This window comes from Pocillopora verrucosa, chromosome 13, assembly GCF_036669915.1.
Source record: "Pocillopora verrucosa isolate sample1 chromosome 13, ASM3666991v2, whole genome shotgun sequence".
Lineage (NCBI taxonomy): Eukaryota > Metazoa > Cnidaria > Anthozoa > Scleractinia > Pocilloporidae > Pocillopora > Pocillopora verrucosa.
This window is the reverse complement of record NC_089324.1, coordinates 15910549-15930601: the sequence shown is the minus strand read 5'-3', so window position 1 is coordinate 15930601 and position 20053 is coordinate 15910549. Positions and strand designations below refer to the sequence as shown.

The 20053-nt window shown below is 37.5% G+C and overlaps 2 protein-coding genes across 3 annotated transcripts; one reads left to right on the top strand and one right to left on the bottom strand.

Moving 5' to 3' along the window:
• Positions 1-1597: 1597 nt before the first annotated feature.
• LOC131772246 (tetratricopeptide repeat protein 28-like) lies at positions 1598-11979 on the bottom strand. 2 transcript variants are annotated; one of them, XM_066160677.1, is made up of 6 exons: positions 11814-11979; positions 10504-10657; positions 9120-9281; positions 8790-8867; positions 7775-7842; positions 1598-6778 (listed from the first exon to the last, which is right to left on the bottom strand). In XM_066160677.1, the coding sequence occupies exons 2-6, from the start codon at positions 10598-10600 to the stop codon at positions 3719-3721; spliced, it is 3465 nt and encodes a 1154-aa protein (XP_066016774.1). In that variant the 5' UTR covers positions 10601-10657; positions 11814-11979; the 3' UTR covers positions 1598-3718. The 2 variants fall into 2 exon arrangements, with proteins under 2 accessions (XP_066016774.1, XP_066016775.1); XM_066160678.1 differs by having other exon boundaries at positions 11830-11979.
• Positions 11980-16009: 4030 nt separating this feature from the next.
• Positions 16010-19447, top strand: LOC131795398 (neuroglobin-like). Its single transcript, XM_066160040.1, has 3 exons — positions 16010-16182; positions 17786-18011; positions 18900-19447. The coding sequence occupies exons 1-3, from the start codon at positions 16010-16012 to the stop codon at positions 19044-19046; spliced, it is 546 nt and encodes a 181-aa protein (XP_066016137.1). The 3' UTR covers positions 19047-19447.
• The last annotated feature ends 606 nt before the right edge of the window (positions 19448-20053 follow it).

The window sequence follows — 20053 nt, the reverse complement described above, 5'->3', positions numbered from 1 at the left end:
AGTGATGTAAACTGCAGAAGAGGGTAGTATAGTGCTATTAAGGGGTATATATTGTTTTGTAGCGCTGTATAGTGATGTAAACTGCAGGAGAGGGAAGTATAGTGCTATCTAGGGGTGCATATTGTTGTTTATGATTCATCAAATATTTTTGATCGCGTGAGATTGGTCTGAACGTAGCAAGTGACTGAATATCCCCCAGCTAAAGCTGGGTGATACCCGAGAATATCACCTAAGCGATATTCCCCAATTTGTAAACTTTAAACCGCACTTATTTTCGGGCCAAATTGGAGAAATTGTTTATAAAGCGCTGTATGGTGATGTAAAATTCAGTAGAGGGAAGCACAGTGCTAACCGGGGGTACATATCGTTGTGAAGCGCTGCATTTATGGTGCCACTCAGGGGTATAATGTTGCATGGTGCTGTATAATGATAAAAGTCGAAGTAAAGGGACGCATAATGCCATTGAAGGGAGGGAGAGAGGGGCATATAGGCGTGCGTATTCGAGGAGTTTATTCTACGATGTAAGGAGACATGGAGTCCAATAATCGACGGAACATGTTTGCTTATAATGAATCTCCCAGGCTGTTATCGACTACCTTCTAGGAAGTTTCATAGTAAGCTATCTTTTCCTAATTATTGTTTCGTCAAAACTCTTTCCCAGGGTCTTCTCTGCGTCTAGAGATGACGGCTACCGACTCTGTGGAGCTTGTGGATTGGTCTGCCGCCATTCTGGATTCGGTGGACCCTGGGCGAGAGTTTGACCCATTCTCAATCAGATGATAGAAGAAGCCTTAATTTGGACATTAAAGGACTCGTTTCCAACAAAATGCACCGATTATGTCGCCGAGACTCGAAGGGAGCTGTTTCGCTTTATAACTGCTACTATGATGAGAGGACTGAAGAGAGCAAACACTGGCACGTGAGACTTAAAACTGAGAGACCCTGTGGACTGGGAATCAGTCGAAAGGAGAACTGAGATTTTACCAGAGATGACGCTAAGTGGACACCATCCCAAAGTGGACATAATACGCATGATAACTACCACTCTGGGGGAGTATGGAGGTATATGAGTTGTAAGAAGCCTGAGGTTGCGCAAGGATTAGGGCGAATGAAAACTGAAAGAGACAGGCGGATAGTCGCATCTATTGAAGCGTGCAGAAGAAAAATGTTAAGGGTGATGACCAGTGCGCGTAAAGATGGGATAAAGGAAAAGTACTTTAAAGAAAGGAAAGAACAAACAAAAGGAATCAGAAAAAAAGGGAAGCGCAAATGTGAAAAGGTGCAAAAACTTGTGTGAGGAAAAAGGTAAAAAAGGTGCACACATGTAACAGCATAAACAGGTCCGTCGGCGTTCAAAACCGCGTGAGAATATGGAGAACGATAGACAGTGAAAGAGATACAATTGAAGAATCGACGCGCGTTTGTTAAGTGGGTGGAGGCTCGAAACATGGAATGTTAGTAAACTGTCAGCTGCATAGATTATCAACTTAGCGCGCGCCGGTCAAAACATTGAAGTTCCCATAGGATCTGTTCTCTCTGCATCTCACGTGAATCCTTAGAATATGGAGACAGACAATAAAAATCAACGCAGTTTTTGTATTTTTTACACTGTATATTTCTCCTACGCAAAGAAGTGAAAAAATAAGTACAATAGCAAATGCATTAAATTGTCCAAGGCTTTAAGTAAAATACGCGCTAAACGGAGACACTAAAATGAACCCATTTACTCCCAAGACTCATCATAATTTAAATTCTCCTCACGGTATTAATACACCGACAGACATGATGTCAATAACAATTTGAGAAAATCTAAACTGGATGATAATTTTAGGCTAGAAACGTAATGTTACATCGAATTCCTGGAATGAAGAAAACAACGAGAAACATATTCTTATCAGTTGGGAGAATTTTTCTTAAATATAAACTAAGGTAAATGAACAACTATCTTCAACTGTAAATAAAAATAGCATCAAAACACTTCACGCTAAATAAACTGACGTCATACAAAGCATTTAGTTAAAACTGCTCCAGCTTGTTTTTAAAATTCTACGTTACATCCTATTCAACCATGTGCAAGGTTAATTATTACATTCTATACCAGTATATACCAATGATAGTTGCGAAAATCTGCAAAATTAAGATTGGTTTTACAAAACTTTCTTGTAAAACAGCTGTGATACAGTATACCTTTTGTTTGACCACGTAACGGGTTCTAATTACAAAAGCACCCTTTGAATATCTAACTATAAATTCTTACACCTAAGAAGACATTCTCAGACACCTTCAAATTGTACTAAGGTAAATTCAAAGCAATGAAAAAAAGTTTGAACAGGGAATTTTCAAAAATTGAAAGATTTCTTCTGAAGTCATGAGCCTTTTCAAATAAGGACAAGATTCACATTTATTCATGAACCTTTTCACCAAAATAATTCCTATTGAGGACTACATGGCTTACTTGTACTACTTCTCTAATTTATTGGCGTAAATATTTTTCTACAGGAAAAAAAAAGTTCAAGGTCAAATACATCAAAAGTCACAGCTATGGGAACTTCAGCAACAGTGAACTGTACGTCGCTGTTTCCTTCTTTAGATTACACGGACAATTTTTAACCTCTCTGTCGTGGTTCTTTAAAACGAACAGATAAGTGTTTGATATATAGACTAAAATTTAAAAAAAATTAAAAACAGGGTTATAGCCAGCTTTTTGACTTGATGTAGGCCTGTTACCTAAGAAATTTCAATAGTTGTTTCAACATTTGTAAGAGTCATATTATGGAAGTCAAGCGTGCGGAAAACAGTCGTAGGCCTACGGGACTAGAGGCTGGCTACAACCCTAAAACTAAATCTAATGTCTTTAACATATGGTCAGTAAATTCAATAACATCATCATCTCTAATGTAGACCTCTTCAAATTAAGCTTAGAATGGCAATCTTGGCACTGATAGAATCAGATTGAATTGAAATGGATTTTAGAGAATTTAAAATAATCAATATTTTTGCAAAGATAATCGCAATTTGTAACAAAGTAATTTATGATATTGAAAAACCATCCAAGTTTAATATCACATATGGCTGCAAACTTTTTAATTCAAATTTTTGAAATTAGAATTTCGCCAACGTTTGCCAATGACGAACTGTTTCTTTGCTTATCAAAAGCTTAGAATATAAACGCAATGAAAACCCTGTAGACAAGCTCCTGGTTATGTACGAAAAAAAACCTTTTAATTGTTTTCCATACAGCTGATTGTAATACAGGAATGGAGCTGAGTGTCATTTTGGCGAAAACGAAAACCTCGCAATCGCCTTCAACTGCCTTGTTACATTTCGTTCTCTTCGCAAGCATTTAAATTTGTACAGTTAAGAAAAAAAGAAAACTCCACCGATCAAAATATAATGAAATAGTCTGTTTTTATTTCTTCACCAAAGTAAAGTTACATATCTCAAGTTCCATTGAGCAAAATAGTAAAAAGTAATGAACAATAGCCAAAAATTGCATTTTGACGTCAACATCCGGGACGTCGGCCATGTGCTTTGTCGAAAAAGACCTAGTCGCTGTGTTTGTGCTGGCATATTTTGCTTACCAAAATCCTTGAGTTATAGTCACTCTTAACTCGAAACAGTCAGTAAGTTCTATCGTATTTCGTGTGTATTGTAATTTTACTGGCTATAGGTGTAATTTTTGTTCGTAGAAAACCTGCCTTATTGCCTAATCGGATGTTTACTCGGCTTGATTACTGGAACATTTGTGGGTTTTCATTGGAATACCTGTCGATGAATGATTGAGTTTTCGCTTTCGAGTCATGAAGTCAAGAGTGACGTCATCTCCAATCAGCAAAAAGGGCGCCCAGTATTTGATGTCGCGGAACGTCTTTGATTCTCTGAGGCTTTTCATGGCCAGGTTCAGAGACTCGCTTGAGGGTTTACCTTCTGCAAGGTGTTGATAAAAGCTTTTCATGAACTTGAGAGTAGCCTTGTCATCAATCGCCCACAGGGACACCACAACAGACCGAGCACCAGCCCCCATAAAAGCGCGCGCAATGCCAACCACACCTTCAGCCTTAATCTCGCCCCGACCACTGTGGCAGCAACTAAGTACAACAAGTTTGGCGCGAAGTTGGACTTTCAATACATCTTCAATAGCTAAAATGTAATCCTCTTCCTTTAGATCAGGAGATATTCGGTCTGGGTCAGGTGCGAGAGCAATTTCGCCAGTTTCCGGACTTCCGTGTGCCGCAAGGTGAACTAAGGAAACGGAACTGAGTCTTTTCAACACCTCACGTTTCGTGGCCTGTCTGCCTGTGAGTGGCGTGATATTCAGAATTTCTCCGATCATTTCTACTTCTTCTTTAGCATACGGAAGCGGTTCAAAGATTTCCTCTCCTTTGATATTAGTAACCTCGGCTAAACTCGGATCTCCTACAAGTAACGCTCCACTGCTTTTGTGATAATCATCTGGGCAATCGGAAATGAGTCTAAGACTTGTTAACGATGGAGCGAGTCGGATTCTGAACGATTCACACAGGTATTTAGAATTACCATCCTTCAATGCAGCGTAAGGAGCGAGCCACAAGGGTCCATCGGGAATAATGACTAGCTCATCCCCTTGAATCAGGTCAGCCACCGGCTTCATGAGGGTATCATACAAAGTGCTTAAGCCGCATTCGTCTTGTTGGATGGGAGGGTGAGGGTTGTCTTCTTTAGTTTTCACATCCACTTTTGAACGGCTCTCCCTCAAAGCATCCAAAGATCGATTCTCGCATCTCACATTGGAACGAACACCAATTTGTGTATAGACACCGTGTATGAACGACTCAAAGGATTGCCTAGCTCCACTATTCTCTGAAACAGAATCAGTGAGGTTACTTTGTCTTAACTGAACTTGTTTTCCTTCGGAAACAAACCAAAGATTAACGTCAGCTTCGTCCACTACCTGAAAGATAATGTCTGATGGAACGTTTTTTAAATCTGCTAAATCTTCATCGCTTCCCTTGTGCTGCCCTGTTCTACCCCAAAAACTGGATTCCATGAGGTCGGTCAGAGCTTGAGCTCGTCCTTTCTCAGCAGCAAATAAGGCTCCATCTATATTACCTTGTTTTACGAGAACGCTACACAAACTCGAATACGCATTTTGATGCTGATTTCGAAAATTAACTTTCCACTCATCTTTAGACTTAAGAAGTACTCTCAATGAATTGTATAGGTTTACGCTCGCTCGGAAATGGTTAACGGCTTTTGGCAGTTCACCCTGCGCCGCAAAAACACATCCTAAAGAATAGTAGGCGAGGGCCTCTAAGGATTGGTCTCCGACCTCTTCGGCAATTTTGAGCAATAGGCAGTATAACTCGTTGGCCTTTTCCAAATCTCCCAGACATCGATAAGCATTGCCAAGATTGCCATAACTTTTACCCTCCCCAGGCTTGTCTCCTATTTCTTTATCTATTTTAAGATTTAAGTTGTGGTACTCTATGGCTTTTTTGAATTCACCCAAACCGTGATAAGCATTGCCAAGATTGCCATAAGTATTACCCTCCGCATGCTTGTCTCCTACTTGTTGAGCTATTTTAATATGTAGGTTGTGGTACTCTATGGCGTTCTTGAATGCACCCTGACTTTGATAAGCATTGCCAAGATTACCATAAGCGTGACCCTCCCCATGCTTGTCTCCTACTTCTTTAGCTATTTTAAGATCTAAGTTGTGGCACTCTATGGCTCTATTGAAATCACCCAGACTATGATAGGCATTGCCAAGATTACCATAAGCACGACCCTCCCCACACTTGGCTCCTACTTCTTTAGCTATTTTAAGATTTAGGTTGTGGCACTCTATGGCTCTATTGAAATCACCCAGACTATGATAGGCATTGCCAAGATTGCCATTAGCACGACCCTCCCCACGCTTGTCTCCTACTTCTTTAGCTATTTTAAGATGTAAGTTGTGGTACTCTATGGCTTTTTTGAAATCTCCCACACTGTCATAAGCAATGCCAAGATTGCCATAAGCGCAACCCTCCCCATGCTTATCTCCTACTTCTTTAACTATTTTAAGATGTAAGTTGTGGTACTCTATGGCTTTTTTAAAATCTCCCACACCGTCATAAGCATTACCAAGATTGCCATAAGCGCAACCCTCCCTATGCTTATCTCCTACTTCTTTAGCTATTTTAAGAAATAGGTTGTTGTACTCTATAGCTTTTTTAAAATCTCCCAGATCTTTATAAGTATTGCCAAGATTGCCAAAAGCGGCACCCTCTCCATGCTTGTCTCCTACTTCTTTAGCTATTTTAAGATCTAAGTTGTGACACTCCACGGATTTTTTTAAATCACCCGTTTCGTTATAAGCAATTCCAAGATTACATAAAGCAACACCCTCCCAACGCTTGTCTCCTATATCTTTCGCTATTTTAAGATCTTGGTTGTGGCACTCTATTGCTTTTTTGTAATCACTCAGACGAAAATAAGCATTGCCAAGTTTGCAAAAAGCACTACCCTCCCCATGCTTGTCTCCTATATCTTTAGCTATTTTAAGATCTTGGTTGTAGCACTCTATTGCTTTTTTGAGATCACCCTGTCTCAGATACAAATCGCCAAGATTGCCATAATAGTTACCCTTCCCATGCTTGTCTCCCTGATTATCGAAGTCTATGACATTCTTGACATCACCTGAACTTGCACTACCGTGGTCATGACTAATAGGATCTTTTTCCTCCATGGACTTATCTCCCACTTCACTGACAGACTGAGGTCTTAATGACAACAAGATCCTATTGTTTTTGTCAATCTTTTTTATGTTAAGGTTTAAAAATGTGCAAAAACAAAAAAGATGAGTTTTCAAATCACATTAATTTGGACGGTATATAATAGTCCATTTTTACAGTTGTGTGCTTGATTGCCAAGCCTTTGAACAGGAGTGTGGCTAAGGTGACCTTGTTATAACGCAAATATTACAGCTGCTTTTCAAATGCAAATTACACTGTTGTAATGATCACTGGAGACTGGTCTCTATCACAACATTGTTGCTTCAGCCTCACTCCAAATCAAAGGCTTGGCAACTAGCTAAGTACACAACTGTAAATTGGCCTATTAGGAGGACTTGTATGAAAGGTAGATGTTTAATCAACATTCAGTCTTAAAGTCAGTTATGAAGTAAATCTACATATCCCAAAAAGTTCTCTTCTGTGTGGAACCTCAAATTTTAACATGAAATATCTAGATGTAATCCCTTGTTTCCAAAATCTTGGAAGCACTTTCTCAATTTTGAAATTGATATAGCTTTAACATCAGATGAATATTTTACAGCAGTGGAAGAAATGTGTCTACAATATGAATACGTGCCTTTTGGAAGTTGCATTTGTCCACAAGAAAACTTGACGAAAGTTTTCGAGTCTCTGAGTAGTGGGAAAAGTATAAAGGGATTGAGGAAAATCAGCATAATATATATAAAAATTACCAAATTCCTTTTTTAGCCTCGTTTCAGAGAGATCATCTACCCACGGACCATTTACAAACTGGGTGAATATTGGTCTTTTAACTAAACTAGTGTTATGGCATGGATAATATGACTAAGTCAAATTGACTGAAAGGAGTAATATCACTAATAAGTGATGAGGTTAAATAAATTTTCCCACGTTTTTTAATCACAAACACTTAAAGTATGACCTGACAAGTTCCCATCATAATTAATATCCTTCTTTGTATTTTCTCCCTTAAAATGTCAAATTAAGTAATATTGCCATTATGCCCACGGTTAAAAATGAAAGATTCCTTCAAAGGATACAGCTAAACCTTTATCGCACCAAGTGATTGCTTCTTCAAATTTCTTCAGTTCAACACAGGCAGTGGCTCCTGTAGGTAACAATACAAAGAACCGTATATTAATTACTGTAGCTCAATTCCAAGAAGAGAACCAGAAAACATTGAAAGCTAAATATTAACAGACCAAAAAAACCAAAAACAACAAAAACAAAAAGAAAACTAAATAAAAGGAAAAGAATAAACAGGCCCTGGTAGCTTTCAGTTAGATTGACTTTTGATAACTGAAACTTCTAAGAACATTTAAATTGGGACTGGTAATTCCCACAAAATTACTAGAAGATATAGATAGAATATAAGACATACAATGTGAAAACCGAAAAATAAAACCCACCTTCTCAAATTTTTGTAATGGTACATTTTTCAATTAACCTTTTTAAAACTAGGTTAAATTTCAACTTCAATAAAAGTACAAATTTAAATATTTTATTTAATATTAATACCAGTGTCCCCTTGGTTTTAGTTAACATATTTGTTTTACTCAATCAGTTGATAATTGCTTGCTAGGAAGAGGCTCAAACTAAGGTTTAAAGTTCACATAGAATAAGATTTCCTCATGCTGTCTGTAGTTACATCATTATAACATGTATTATGGCATTTGAAATAAAGTTGATGAATGAGGAAATTTTCTTAACAGTTTTGAGTTAATTTAAGTCCTTACTTCTTTCCAAAACAGCTAGATAGTGACTGAACATATCTGACACTACTACCTAACTCAGTGAGCTTAAGAAAGCTAAAATACTTATGCTGAATTGTTTTTGTGTATTCAGCATTGAGTTCTTCATCCAGCTCAAAATAATAATCTCATCATAATGGAGAATCACAGACAGCAGTCTAGAGCTGGATTCAAATGTACATCAGGGTGGTCTTGACCTCTAAATCAAAGTCAATTGAGACAAGATTTAACTTATCTATCCTAATTAGAGTGACGGGTTCCTTTTTTTATCATTATTATAACACAGCTAACATAATGATCTAACCTCTCACAATTGCCTCAAGGAATGTTGGATTTAACTCAATGGCTGCTTCTGCATCAATAAGTGAATCCTGGTGATTTCCTGTAATTAATAAAAATTAAATATCTCTGATTAGCTGTACATTAGAGCAAACCCACCACTTTTACATTAAGTTTAGGAAAAACTTGTAATGCTCATTGATATCTGGGGTAAAAGCTAGGTTCCTTCTTTGTACAATTGAGAGGCCAAGATAAGACCTACATTCAAGATTATAACCTTTTTCAGAAAACTACTACTGACAACCCTTAGCTTCAAAAGGGAAAAAAATGCATATTAAAACTCTCATCATCTTACCAAGTTTAAAATGTGCAATAGCCCTGTTGTTGTACAGTTTGGCCTTCAGTTCTTTCTCATTGCAGTTTGTTTTAATTCCTTCAGTGTAAAAATGAAGAGCATTGATGAAATCTCCTTTCTCTAAGGCCTCATTACCCTCATTCCTATAAACATCAGCTGTAGCTGCAAAGAATAAAAAAAAATTAGTTTGTGTCATAGTCACTGCATATTTAATTAGTGTATAAGAAGAGCTGCCAAGATCTGGAGATTTAAAGTCTGCAGATTTTTCCTTTTGTGCCCGCTGCCATTTTTGCACCTGCCTGACTTGACCCATAAACCTTAGATGATGTCTGCAGCCCCCCTCCCCTCCCCCTCACAAGACAAACCCCCACTCTGCTCATCTATGAGAGACCTTGTCCTGGGTTGAAAGCTCAACCAATCAGACTAGGTTGCTGTTGTGGTTGTTGTTTTGAAAGGGTAATCCCTACTTTGAAACAATCTAAGTGCAATCAAGAAAATTAAGATAGGAACCCTAAGATAACTGTAATAACATTGGATATGGGAAATTTGGAGTTCAAATGTTGTTTGTGTGAGGAACCGACCCAAATCCTCATTGATCTTGAAGAATTGATGACCCATATGGGAGACCCAGAGTCTCATTCTGTGTTTGTGAGACTCCCTGGTAATCAGGGAGAGTCAGCATAATTATAAGTGTTAAAGAGTCTACTGCTTTAACCACTTTTGGATAGTTAATGAGTCAATAAGATCTAAATGTTGCAATTGTAAAAACCAGACATAATATTACAAATAGACAAATAGTTATTATATAAATGATAGGAATAATGATCAAGAAGATGAGATTTAAATAGTTATGATAATGCAAATAATGTGAGTGACACCACACAGTGCTAATTATAGCAATGAAAATTATGCATTACTCAATTTGAAGCAAACCACTAGGCATTTAAACTTTTGGAGACCAGCATCCTAAAATTCCTATCCCCCTAGGTAAAATATGCGTTCAAATGCCCCACATTAAGTTCCTATGCAAAAAGCAAAATAATTAGCAACCTGCCCCTCCCCCCCTTTTGGCTTGATGAGAAGGGTGGGGATGTTGAAGCTTTTAAATTGATTGTTGCATTATAATGGGAAGATTATGATGATGATGATGGCATTCTATATAATGATGCAAACTTATAATTCAGATCTTACATTATAATGATCAAATAAAGTCTTTATAACTTTGTGTAGTTGCTTTTAACTGTTGTAATAATAGACTGCCCAAATATTCTTTAAAGTGGTCATAGAGTGTATCCATCCTTCTCCACATCTGCTTACATTCTTGAAAATGGTGGAATAGAAGAAGTTCTAACAATAACTGAAGCTGAAGCTCAACACAGCTCACCTTGCAAAGTTTCCTCATTAAAATCTGGTGCATTTTCTTTTTCAGGTAAGTCTTCATTTTCACATGGAACTTTAATTGGACTTCTTTCTGTAGCCATAGCAACTGTAAGAAGACTGATGCTTCTTACAAAAGTGCTGTCTTAAGTTATCCGGGCCTGAGAAAAAGATGGTTTCGAATAGTAATAAACATCAGCACAACATACTACCCAAAATAAGTATTTTTTCCCCTCTGAAAATGGGAGGGATACCAAGGCACAAAATCACAAGCAATTACTATTAATGGAATATTAAAAGCAACAAAAGAACAAAAGATGAAAAAAGAAGAACAAAAGAAGAAAACGAGCATTTCACTTACTGTTCATTTTTAAATGAACAGTATTATTCACTTCACTTTATAATAAATTTCAATAATTTATAAAATACATTTCCAATTAATTGAGATAAATTGAGCAAAATTCAACATCTTTGTGTTGCACATTCATACAGCAGCAATTTAAATTATTTCAACTAAGAGACTGTGGGTAGTTATGGAAAGTCTGAGCTTATAATACTGCTTTCCTCACATGAAGTGACTAGGAGAGACTACCCACCCCCCTGGATGACTGGATGAGATGCCCCCCCCCCCCCCGACATTTTATCAGGCTGCCCTGACCGGAAAAATATCACTAAAGTGTGCTGATGTATGTTAAAATGGATTTCAATACCGTACAAGTGCTGATGTTTGTGGTTTAAAAGTGTATGTACCGGTATATAACAAATAGTTATTTTAATCGTTTCATGTTTCTATTGTTTTGTGCACAAAATTGATAATGTCTTTGATGCTGACTTAAATTCTCCTGATAATCAAGATCGTGGCAATTTAGAAATGATCGATTGCTAATTCTCACAGTACGGCTCAAGAAAGCGAGGTAATAGTCACACACTGTTAATTGGACTAAACTAATGTATTTTGAATCTTAAGGCCTCCAAGTAAAAGAGAATATGCTTTATGATTGTCTGTATGGTGTATTTGTGATCACGCCTTTACTTTAAAAGGGGTCTAACATAATAATAACAAAACAAAATACATATTCAATTTGGTGATTAGCGCTGATCGAAGCGCTTTCAATTTCGTAAATAAAGAGAAAGTGCTTCGCTCACCCCAGCGCCAGATTCAAGTAAAAGTTAGAAATCCTCGGCAGTTGTTATTTGCCTTTATGGCCAGAAATCAAAGACAATTAGCGTAAGTCAAAGAAAGACTTGGAGGAGAAAGCAACTACTGAGATACTCACAAAGGAATATTTACTAAGTCTACAAAAACCTCACACAAACCTGTGAAACTTCTCACCTCTGTTGTGGGAACGGAAGCGATATTCGGCCTTTTTTAAGACCTTGTCACCTCAGTTCGATACGGAAAGCTTTCAAAGAAACTCGCTTGAATTAATAAGGTCCTGTCAAAACACGAGAAATTCGTTTTGGAATAAACCTGTAGAATAGAATAGACCTGTTCAGTGCTGTTGTGAATTAAAAGAATATTTATGCTTCGATTAGCTATTAGCCTTTAGTGAAGGTGACGTATGACGTATGAAGTCTGTCGATTTTATAAGCCAATCGCAGCGATCGGCGAAAATCCCCAGGTGTGTCCGGTGCGGCGATTTCGATTTTCATCGATCGCCGCGATCGGCGTATAAAATGGCCGATATCTGACCTGCCAGATCAAATTCGGCGATTAAATTTGCCACGATCAGCGAGTATAATCGCCAGGTGTGCTCGTAGCTTGAGTACGAGCTTTATAAGCTCGCGATCGTTTAGAAGACCGGCCATGTTCGATTTGAGGTTGAGCTTTTGTGTTTATTGATGAGCGAAGCACTTTCACTTTATTTACGAAATTGAAAGTGCTTCGATCAAGCGTGATCACAAATACACCATACAGACAATCATAAAGCATATTCTCTTTTACTTGGAGATCTTAAGATTCAAAATACATTAGTTTAGTCCAATTAACAGTGTGTGACTATTACCTCGCTTTCTTGAGCCGTACTGGGAGAATTAGCAATCGATCATTTCTATATTGCCACGATCTTGATTATCAGGAGAATTTAAGTCAGCATCAAAGACATTATCAATTTTGTGCACAAAACAATAGAAACATGAAACGATTAAAATAACTATTTGTTACCCCCCTTGTTGATTTGTGTACTATGTTTGAACGGAATTTGATCATATGAATTAACGTTTAAGCGTTTGACGAAAATGAAATACCGCATGTATAAATCAATTGATTGAACAACTTGTCAATTGAGTCGTTGCCTGAATCACTGCAAACAGTGAAACTGTCCATATACTTCTCTTCATTTCTATTTACGGCGAAACTATACATATTATTCATTGATTTATGATATGATTAAGTGAAATATTCAAAGTACAGATCCTTATTGTTAATCAGTTCAGGTTAAGTTAGGAGCAATTCATGGTTTCATCGCTAAAGTTCTGACTCGCTCCTACAAAGATTGACCACATTCATCCGGCACCCTTAAGAGCAATAAATGATGACTCACGTCCTGATGATTGACACGAATAGTCATGGCGCCTCTTGGAGTTAGGCTCTTTTCAAGTTGAAAGCCGTTCACTGCAACGATTGTGCACAATAAACATGTGCATTGCGCAAAAACCTTTAAATCAACTTTACCTTTATTATTTTAAACACTGAATTAGTTGCGTTTGAACATTTACATAACAAAGAGAGAAAGCAAATAAAAATACGAGTCTCAGTAATAAAAAAAAATTGAATAAGATTATCAGGATTGAAACCCATTTATTTGTTTGAGGGAAACATAAAAGGATTAACTAACAATTGCACTTGAGACACGAAAACACGAACATTGTGCCATGTGCATTTCTGACTAGACAAGGAACAGGCCATTTACAATTCGTTAAAGCCATTTTCTCTGTCGTTCGCATAGAAAGAAAGAAATAGAATTACCCAAAGTGCATTTTGATTGAGTGTCTTGAAACCAAAGCCAAAGTTATAACATCGGCCAATCAGAGGAAAGGAAGTCTTGTCAAAGAATCGGTATGAATTCAAAGTAAAAACAAGAAAACTGCAAAAATCGCGGGAACGCGCGAGGGTAAAAGTCGCGATTGAGTTTAGCGTTGTATCTGATTGGTTGCGAAAGGAGCGGGAGTTTTCTGGACCGCACCTATAAGAGTAGGCATCTCCTCTTGTCCTGTTTGCAGCTGATTATCAAGGACATTCTTCTCAACCATACCAGTCACTTCTGCCTGCAGGCCATTGAGGGGGAGAAGTAGGGCCAGGAGGCAGGAGAGGGACCACTGTGGATTTTGTAGCCATTATAGAATGGATAAATTCGCCTGAATTCGTGCGTTAAGGGATTTCGGAATCACCAAAGAAAAATAATTTTTCCGAACTAATATAATGATTCACACGTTTTCACCGGATGCCACATGAGGGCAGATCGAGCCAGCTGTAATCTACGTTTTACATTTGCACGAAATTTGAATAATAAATAATGAAAGTACCGCATAAATATTAGAAAATTAGTGGTTTGAAGAACGAAGGAAAGTTCGAGAAAAAAATAAATTCTTCCCATTACACAAGTAGGGCGAAAAACTTCCCATTGTTTACACTTATAGCACTTTAATTGTGCTTGAAAATTAGCGGTTTCCCATCAATATCGCTGATAGTTATTCCTACGACATCTGCAATTAAAAAGAGTACTAATACTCCCAAAATACCTCATAATCACATGCCATATGTCCCAAGGGAGACTGCTCTGTGACAGTTTTAGGCTCGAGACATGTCAGGGGAAGAACTCAGGAGCTTAATTGGTAGTACGAAGACACAATTACCACACTCAGAATGCAAATTATTGGTGAAGTGTTAACTCGTCGCTAGTATGTTCTTGTCGGGAAAAATGCTAAACAATTTTCCAATTTTCACTTATGCACGAATTACTCATTTTAGTATTGAGGCTTTTAGTCAAGACAGGGTATATCTGCTCTTTCTCGACCAAATGACAGCTTTTTACAAGCAGCAAACAAGTCAAGATATTGGTCGATATAGAGACATACGTTTTGCACAGATGATGTCTGAGTTTCTACGGATCATCCATCAGCACAGCGTATGACAACTTTCTCAAGGAAAAGCAGCTGGATTCATAAATTTATTCAGCTAGTGTCTACGCATCTTCATCTAAGGTTTAACAATCAAACTGCAAATGCCATGGGTTGTTTTGCATCGCGTAATAACAGAATTGAAATTGTGATAAGAATACATGAAAGTCATATATTTGTACTGCGGAAAATACATTTTAAGCAAATGAAGATCATCGCAGTATATACTCAACTTAAGCAGTTGAGAAATAAGGCCTGAAAAAAAATTCAGGCCTGAACGGGAATCGAACCCATGACCTCTGCGATACCGGTGCAGCGCTCTAACCAACTGAGCTATCAAGCCAACTGGGAGCTGATCAATTGTGAGTTCGTTATATACCCGTAGATGGAGAAGGTGTGATAAGAATACATGAAAGTCATATATTTGTACTGCGGAAAATACATTTTAAGCAAATGAAGATCATCGCAGTATATACTCAACTTAAGCAGTTGAGAAATAAGGCCTGAAAAAAATTCAGGCCTGAACGGGAATCGAACCCTTGACCTCTGCGATACCGGTGCAGCGCTCTAACCAACTGAGCTATCAAGCCAACTGGGAGCTGATCAATTGTGAGTTCGTTATATACCCGTAGATGGAGAAGGTGTGATAAGAATACATGAAAGTCATATATTTGTACTGCGGAAAATACATTTTAAGCAAATGAAGATCATCGCAGTATATACTCAACTTAAGCAGTTGAGAAATAAGGCCTGAAAAAAATTCAGGCCTGAACGGGAATCGAACCCATGACCTCTGCGATACCGGTGCAGCGCTCTAACCAACTGAGCTATCAAGCCAACTTAAGCAGAATTTTTTTCAGGCCTTATTTCTCAACTGCTTAAGTTGAGTATATACTGCGATGATCTTCATTTGCTTAAAATGTATTTTCCGCAGTACAAATATATGACTTTCATGTATTCTTGTCACACCTTCTCCATCTACGGGTATATAACGAACTCACAATTGATCAGCTCCCAGTTGGCTTGATAGCTCAGTTGGTTAGAGCGCTGCACCGGTATCGCAGAGGTCATGGGTTCGATTCCCGTTCAGGCCTGAATTTTTTTTCAGGCCTTATTTCTCAACTGCTTAAGTTGAGTATATACTGCGATGATCTTCATTTGCTTAAAATGTATTTTCCGCAGTACAAATATATGACTTTCATGTATTCTTATCACACCTTCTCCATCTACGGGTATATAACGAACTCACAATTGATCAGCTCCCAGTTGGCTTGATAGCTCAGTTGGTTAGAGCGCTGCACCGGTATCGCAGAGGTCATGGGTTCGATTCCCGTTCAGGCCTGAATTTTTTTCAGGCCTTATTTCTCAACTGCTTAAGTTGAGTATATACTGCGATGATCTTCATTTGCTTAAAAAGAATTGAAATTGTAGTCTCAGTTGCTGAGGCAACATCGACTTCAAGAATCAGAGACATTCCGCTATCACACGAACAAAAATGCATTTTAAGAGAATTTTGGCAGCTCATTGAGCCCATTAAGAGCGTCATAGGGAAGGAAGTGTTTGGACGGTAAGTGTTTTAAATACTCGCTATCTCTGGTTTGTTGTGTTTCATTTCCTAAAAAAAAAAGACCGTAGAGTCTCGAGTTGACATTAGCTTTTTTATGAAAATAACATATCACTATTAGGATTGGAATCGTTTAAAATGGAGAAAAAGAGGAAACAGTATACTGATCCTAATTGGATATCATGCTACACGTGAAAGTTGCTAACTTAAACATGCTGAATCCAGTGGTACAATTCCTTGGTATATAGGAAGGTCTTAGCGCGATTATTCTTAATGACTTCCATGTTTTTTTATTCTTCTTTCCTCTTTGTTACCAATAGATTTTACCTCTATTTTTTTGTTGCATGATGATCGAAACCTCAATTTCGATGGATGATATCCTAAATAATTCATTTGAAGTGTCAGTAAACACTAAAAATTTGTTGTTCAGTCGATGATGACCATGGTATCGATAAAACACAGCGTTAAAGATTTTGTTCGAACTAAGAAGTTAATGTACATAATTTTCTATTTTCAAATTTAAGTTATATTTGAATAACATGTAATCTTCTTTTTTCTTCACGCGACCCCACAAGCTTGTATTTCCAACAGCCGAAATGCGTGCACTTTTCAAACTCAATTTGTTTTTTTATAACATTTAAAGACGTTCACCAAAAATAGATTTATATTTCAAGTGTGTTTTTTTTTTATTTTTCATGTCAATAAGTCGCCATTGTGTCTTTGGAACCCATATTGTTTTGCAGAAAAAATTCGCTCCCAACTGCAACATTCAAGCATTTATATAAATCATTTGAAAAATGAGAAGGAAAAAGGAGCATTTCCTGGGGAACTAAGAACAATTATTTACAAGTTTACGGAGAAGATCGGTAGCTGTTTATAATTGCTGACATATTTTTTATTGCCTAAATCATCTATGAGCTGATCAGGTTCAGAATAATTTTCATATTTGTGAGAAAGGGGGTTAGTCATCGCATAGATAGAAATGAATTTTCCAAATGCAAAAAACCTAAAATATAACGGGAAAACTTTCGCAACTGCTACCGATGTTTATGAATTGTTGATGACTATTGTTGTATAAAGAATTTGCAGACTTATCATAACGTGTTTAATGTCCTTTAAAAGGTGCCACCTGTCGTTTGCGTATTTCCTATTGTATAAAGAGTTAAGCTACGTCTTAAGTAGAGCAATACTTGAACAAGTCGCTAGGAACCGAGCCCCGGTTTCAAAGAAGAACCCCAGAAATGAAAACAATCAACAGTTATGTAGACCGTGAAAACGTTTTCTCAAGCCTTTCCGTGCGCAAACGCGAAAGCACCAGCGCTGCTGCGTGTTTTGCCAGTTTTCTTACCAATCGGGTCATTATTTTGCGCAAATTGACTTTCAAATGCAAACGCATGCGCACTACCTTCGTGATAGCATAGCTCTATTGAGGATATGAATGGAGATTCATAACTGAGAAGCTGTGTCTTGTTGTGAGTATTTCTCGGTGTCTTGATTTTTTTGCATAACTTGCAAAATAGGAGTAAAGTTTATATCTAAAGTAAACGTAAGTCGAATTTCCATTATTCAGAGTTAATAACGATGTCCGTGAATGATTTTGTTTCAGACTTTTTGAGTCCAACCCAAGAATTCAAGACATATTTCCCGCCTTTAAGAGTTTGAAACTTGAAGCCGTAATCAACTCTCGATCTCTGTATCTTCACGTCAGACGAGTCATGACTGCGCTGGAAAATTCTATTTTTTCTTTAAACGACGCAGAGGTTTTCATCGAGTATTTAATGAATCTTGGAGAAAGACATAAAGCATGGCCCGTGAGGCTGGAACATTTCGATGTATGTATCCTATTATGCCAATCAATGTTACCTTGAGGTACATATTGTCGTATAGCGCTGTATTGTAATGTAAACTGCAGTAGCGGGAAGTATAGTGCTATCTAGGGGTACATATTGTTGTGTAGCGCTATATAGTATTATAAACTGCAGTAGCGAGAAATATAATGCTATCTAAGGGTACATATTTTGATTAGGATGCATCAATTATTTTTGCTTGCGCGCAATTGTTTTAAACGTAGATGAATATCCCCCAACTAAAACTAGGGGATATTCAGTCACGATATTCCCCAATTTGCAAACCTTACGTCCACCACGATAGGTCTTCGTTTCAAAATCAATTCAATTTAGTAAGCTGTTCATAGAGAATTTTTCACGAAAAGCGCTGCATAGTTATAAAAACTGCATTATACGGATGTACAATGTATCAAGGAACGTTTAGCGTGGTATGGTGCTGCGTATAGATTTAAACTGCATTTTACGGATTTAAAGTGCTACTCAGGGGTACAATAATGTATTTTGCTGTATAATGATAAATGTTGAAGTAAAGGATGCATAATGGCATTGAAGGGAGGGGGAGAGGGGCATATAGGCGCGCGTATTCGAGGAGTTTATTCTACGATGTAAGGGGACATAGAGTCCACTAATCGACGGAACGTGTTTGCTCATAATGAATCTCTCTAGTTGTTATCGACTGCCTCTATGGAAGTACCATAGTAAGTTATTCTTTGTTACTTATTGTTTTATCAAAACTCTTTCCTAGGGTCTTCTCTGTATCTACATCCAAGATGACGGGTACCAACTCTGTGGAGTCTGTGGATTGGTCTGCCGTCATATTGGATTCGCGATGTAGGTGGACCCCAGGCGAGAGTTTGACCCATTCCCAATCAGATGATAGAAGAAGCCTTAATTTGGACATTAAAGGATTCGTTTCCAACAAAATGCACCGATTATGTCGCCGAGACTTGGAGGGAGCTCTTTCGCTTTATAAGCGCTACAATGATGAGAGGACTGAGGAGAGCAAACACTGGCAAATGAGACTTTAAAGTGAGAGAACCTGTGGACTAGGAATCAATCGAAAGGAAAACTGAGATTTTACCAGAGATGACGTTAAGAGGACACCATCCTTAAGTGGACAAAATAAGCAAGATAACTAATACTAATTCATTTGAACTGTCAGTAAACACTAAAATTTGTTTTTTAGTCGGTAGTGATCATAGTATCGATGAAACACAGCGTTAGAGATTTTTTTTTATTTAGAAGTTATAGTATATAGAAATTTCTCTTTTTAAATTCAAGTTATATTAAGATGGCATGTAATTTTCATTTTTTCTTCACACGACCCCACAAGCTTGTAGCTTAAAATATTATTTTGTATAAAGAAAGATCATCTATTTATATATCTATCTAGAGATAGATATCCCTTTGAGAAGCGTTGAAAAATCTATTGTTGTCTAAATTGTTCCACTGAAGTAGAGCAATAAATTCAACTATGTGCACCAGCCGAAATGCGTCCACCTTTGAAACTCAATTTGTTTGTTTTTTAGGACTTTTAAAGACGTTCGCCAAAAATAGATCTATATTTCAAGTGTATTTTTTTTATTCATCATGTCAATAGGTCACCATTGTGTCTTTTAAGCCCAAATCTTTTGCAGGAAAAATTCTTCCCCAGATGTAGCATTCAAATATTTATATATCTCATTTGAAAAATGAAAAGGAAAAACGAGCATTTCCTTAGGAACTGAGAACAGTTAATGACAAATGAAGATTTAGATATATGAAAATTCACATATTTGCACTGCGGTGGAAAGATGAAATTAGAAGATCCTCGCAGCTAAGAACACTACTGAAACTAATAGTTGTAAGTAGGACCTGAAAAAAATTTCAGGCCCGTACGGGATTTGAACCCATGACCTCTGCGATACCGGTGCAGCGCTCTACCAATTGAGCTAACAAGCCAACGGGAGCTGGTCGATGAATTGGGTACAAATAAACATCCGAGTGAATGAAGATTTAGATAAATGAAAATTCACATATTTGCACTG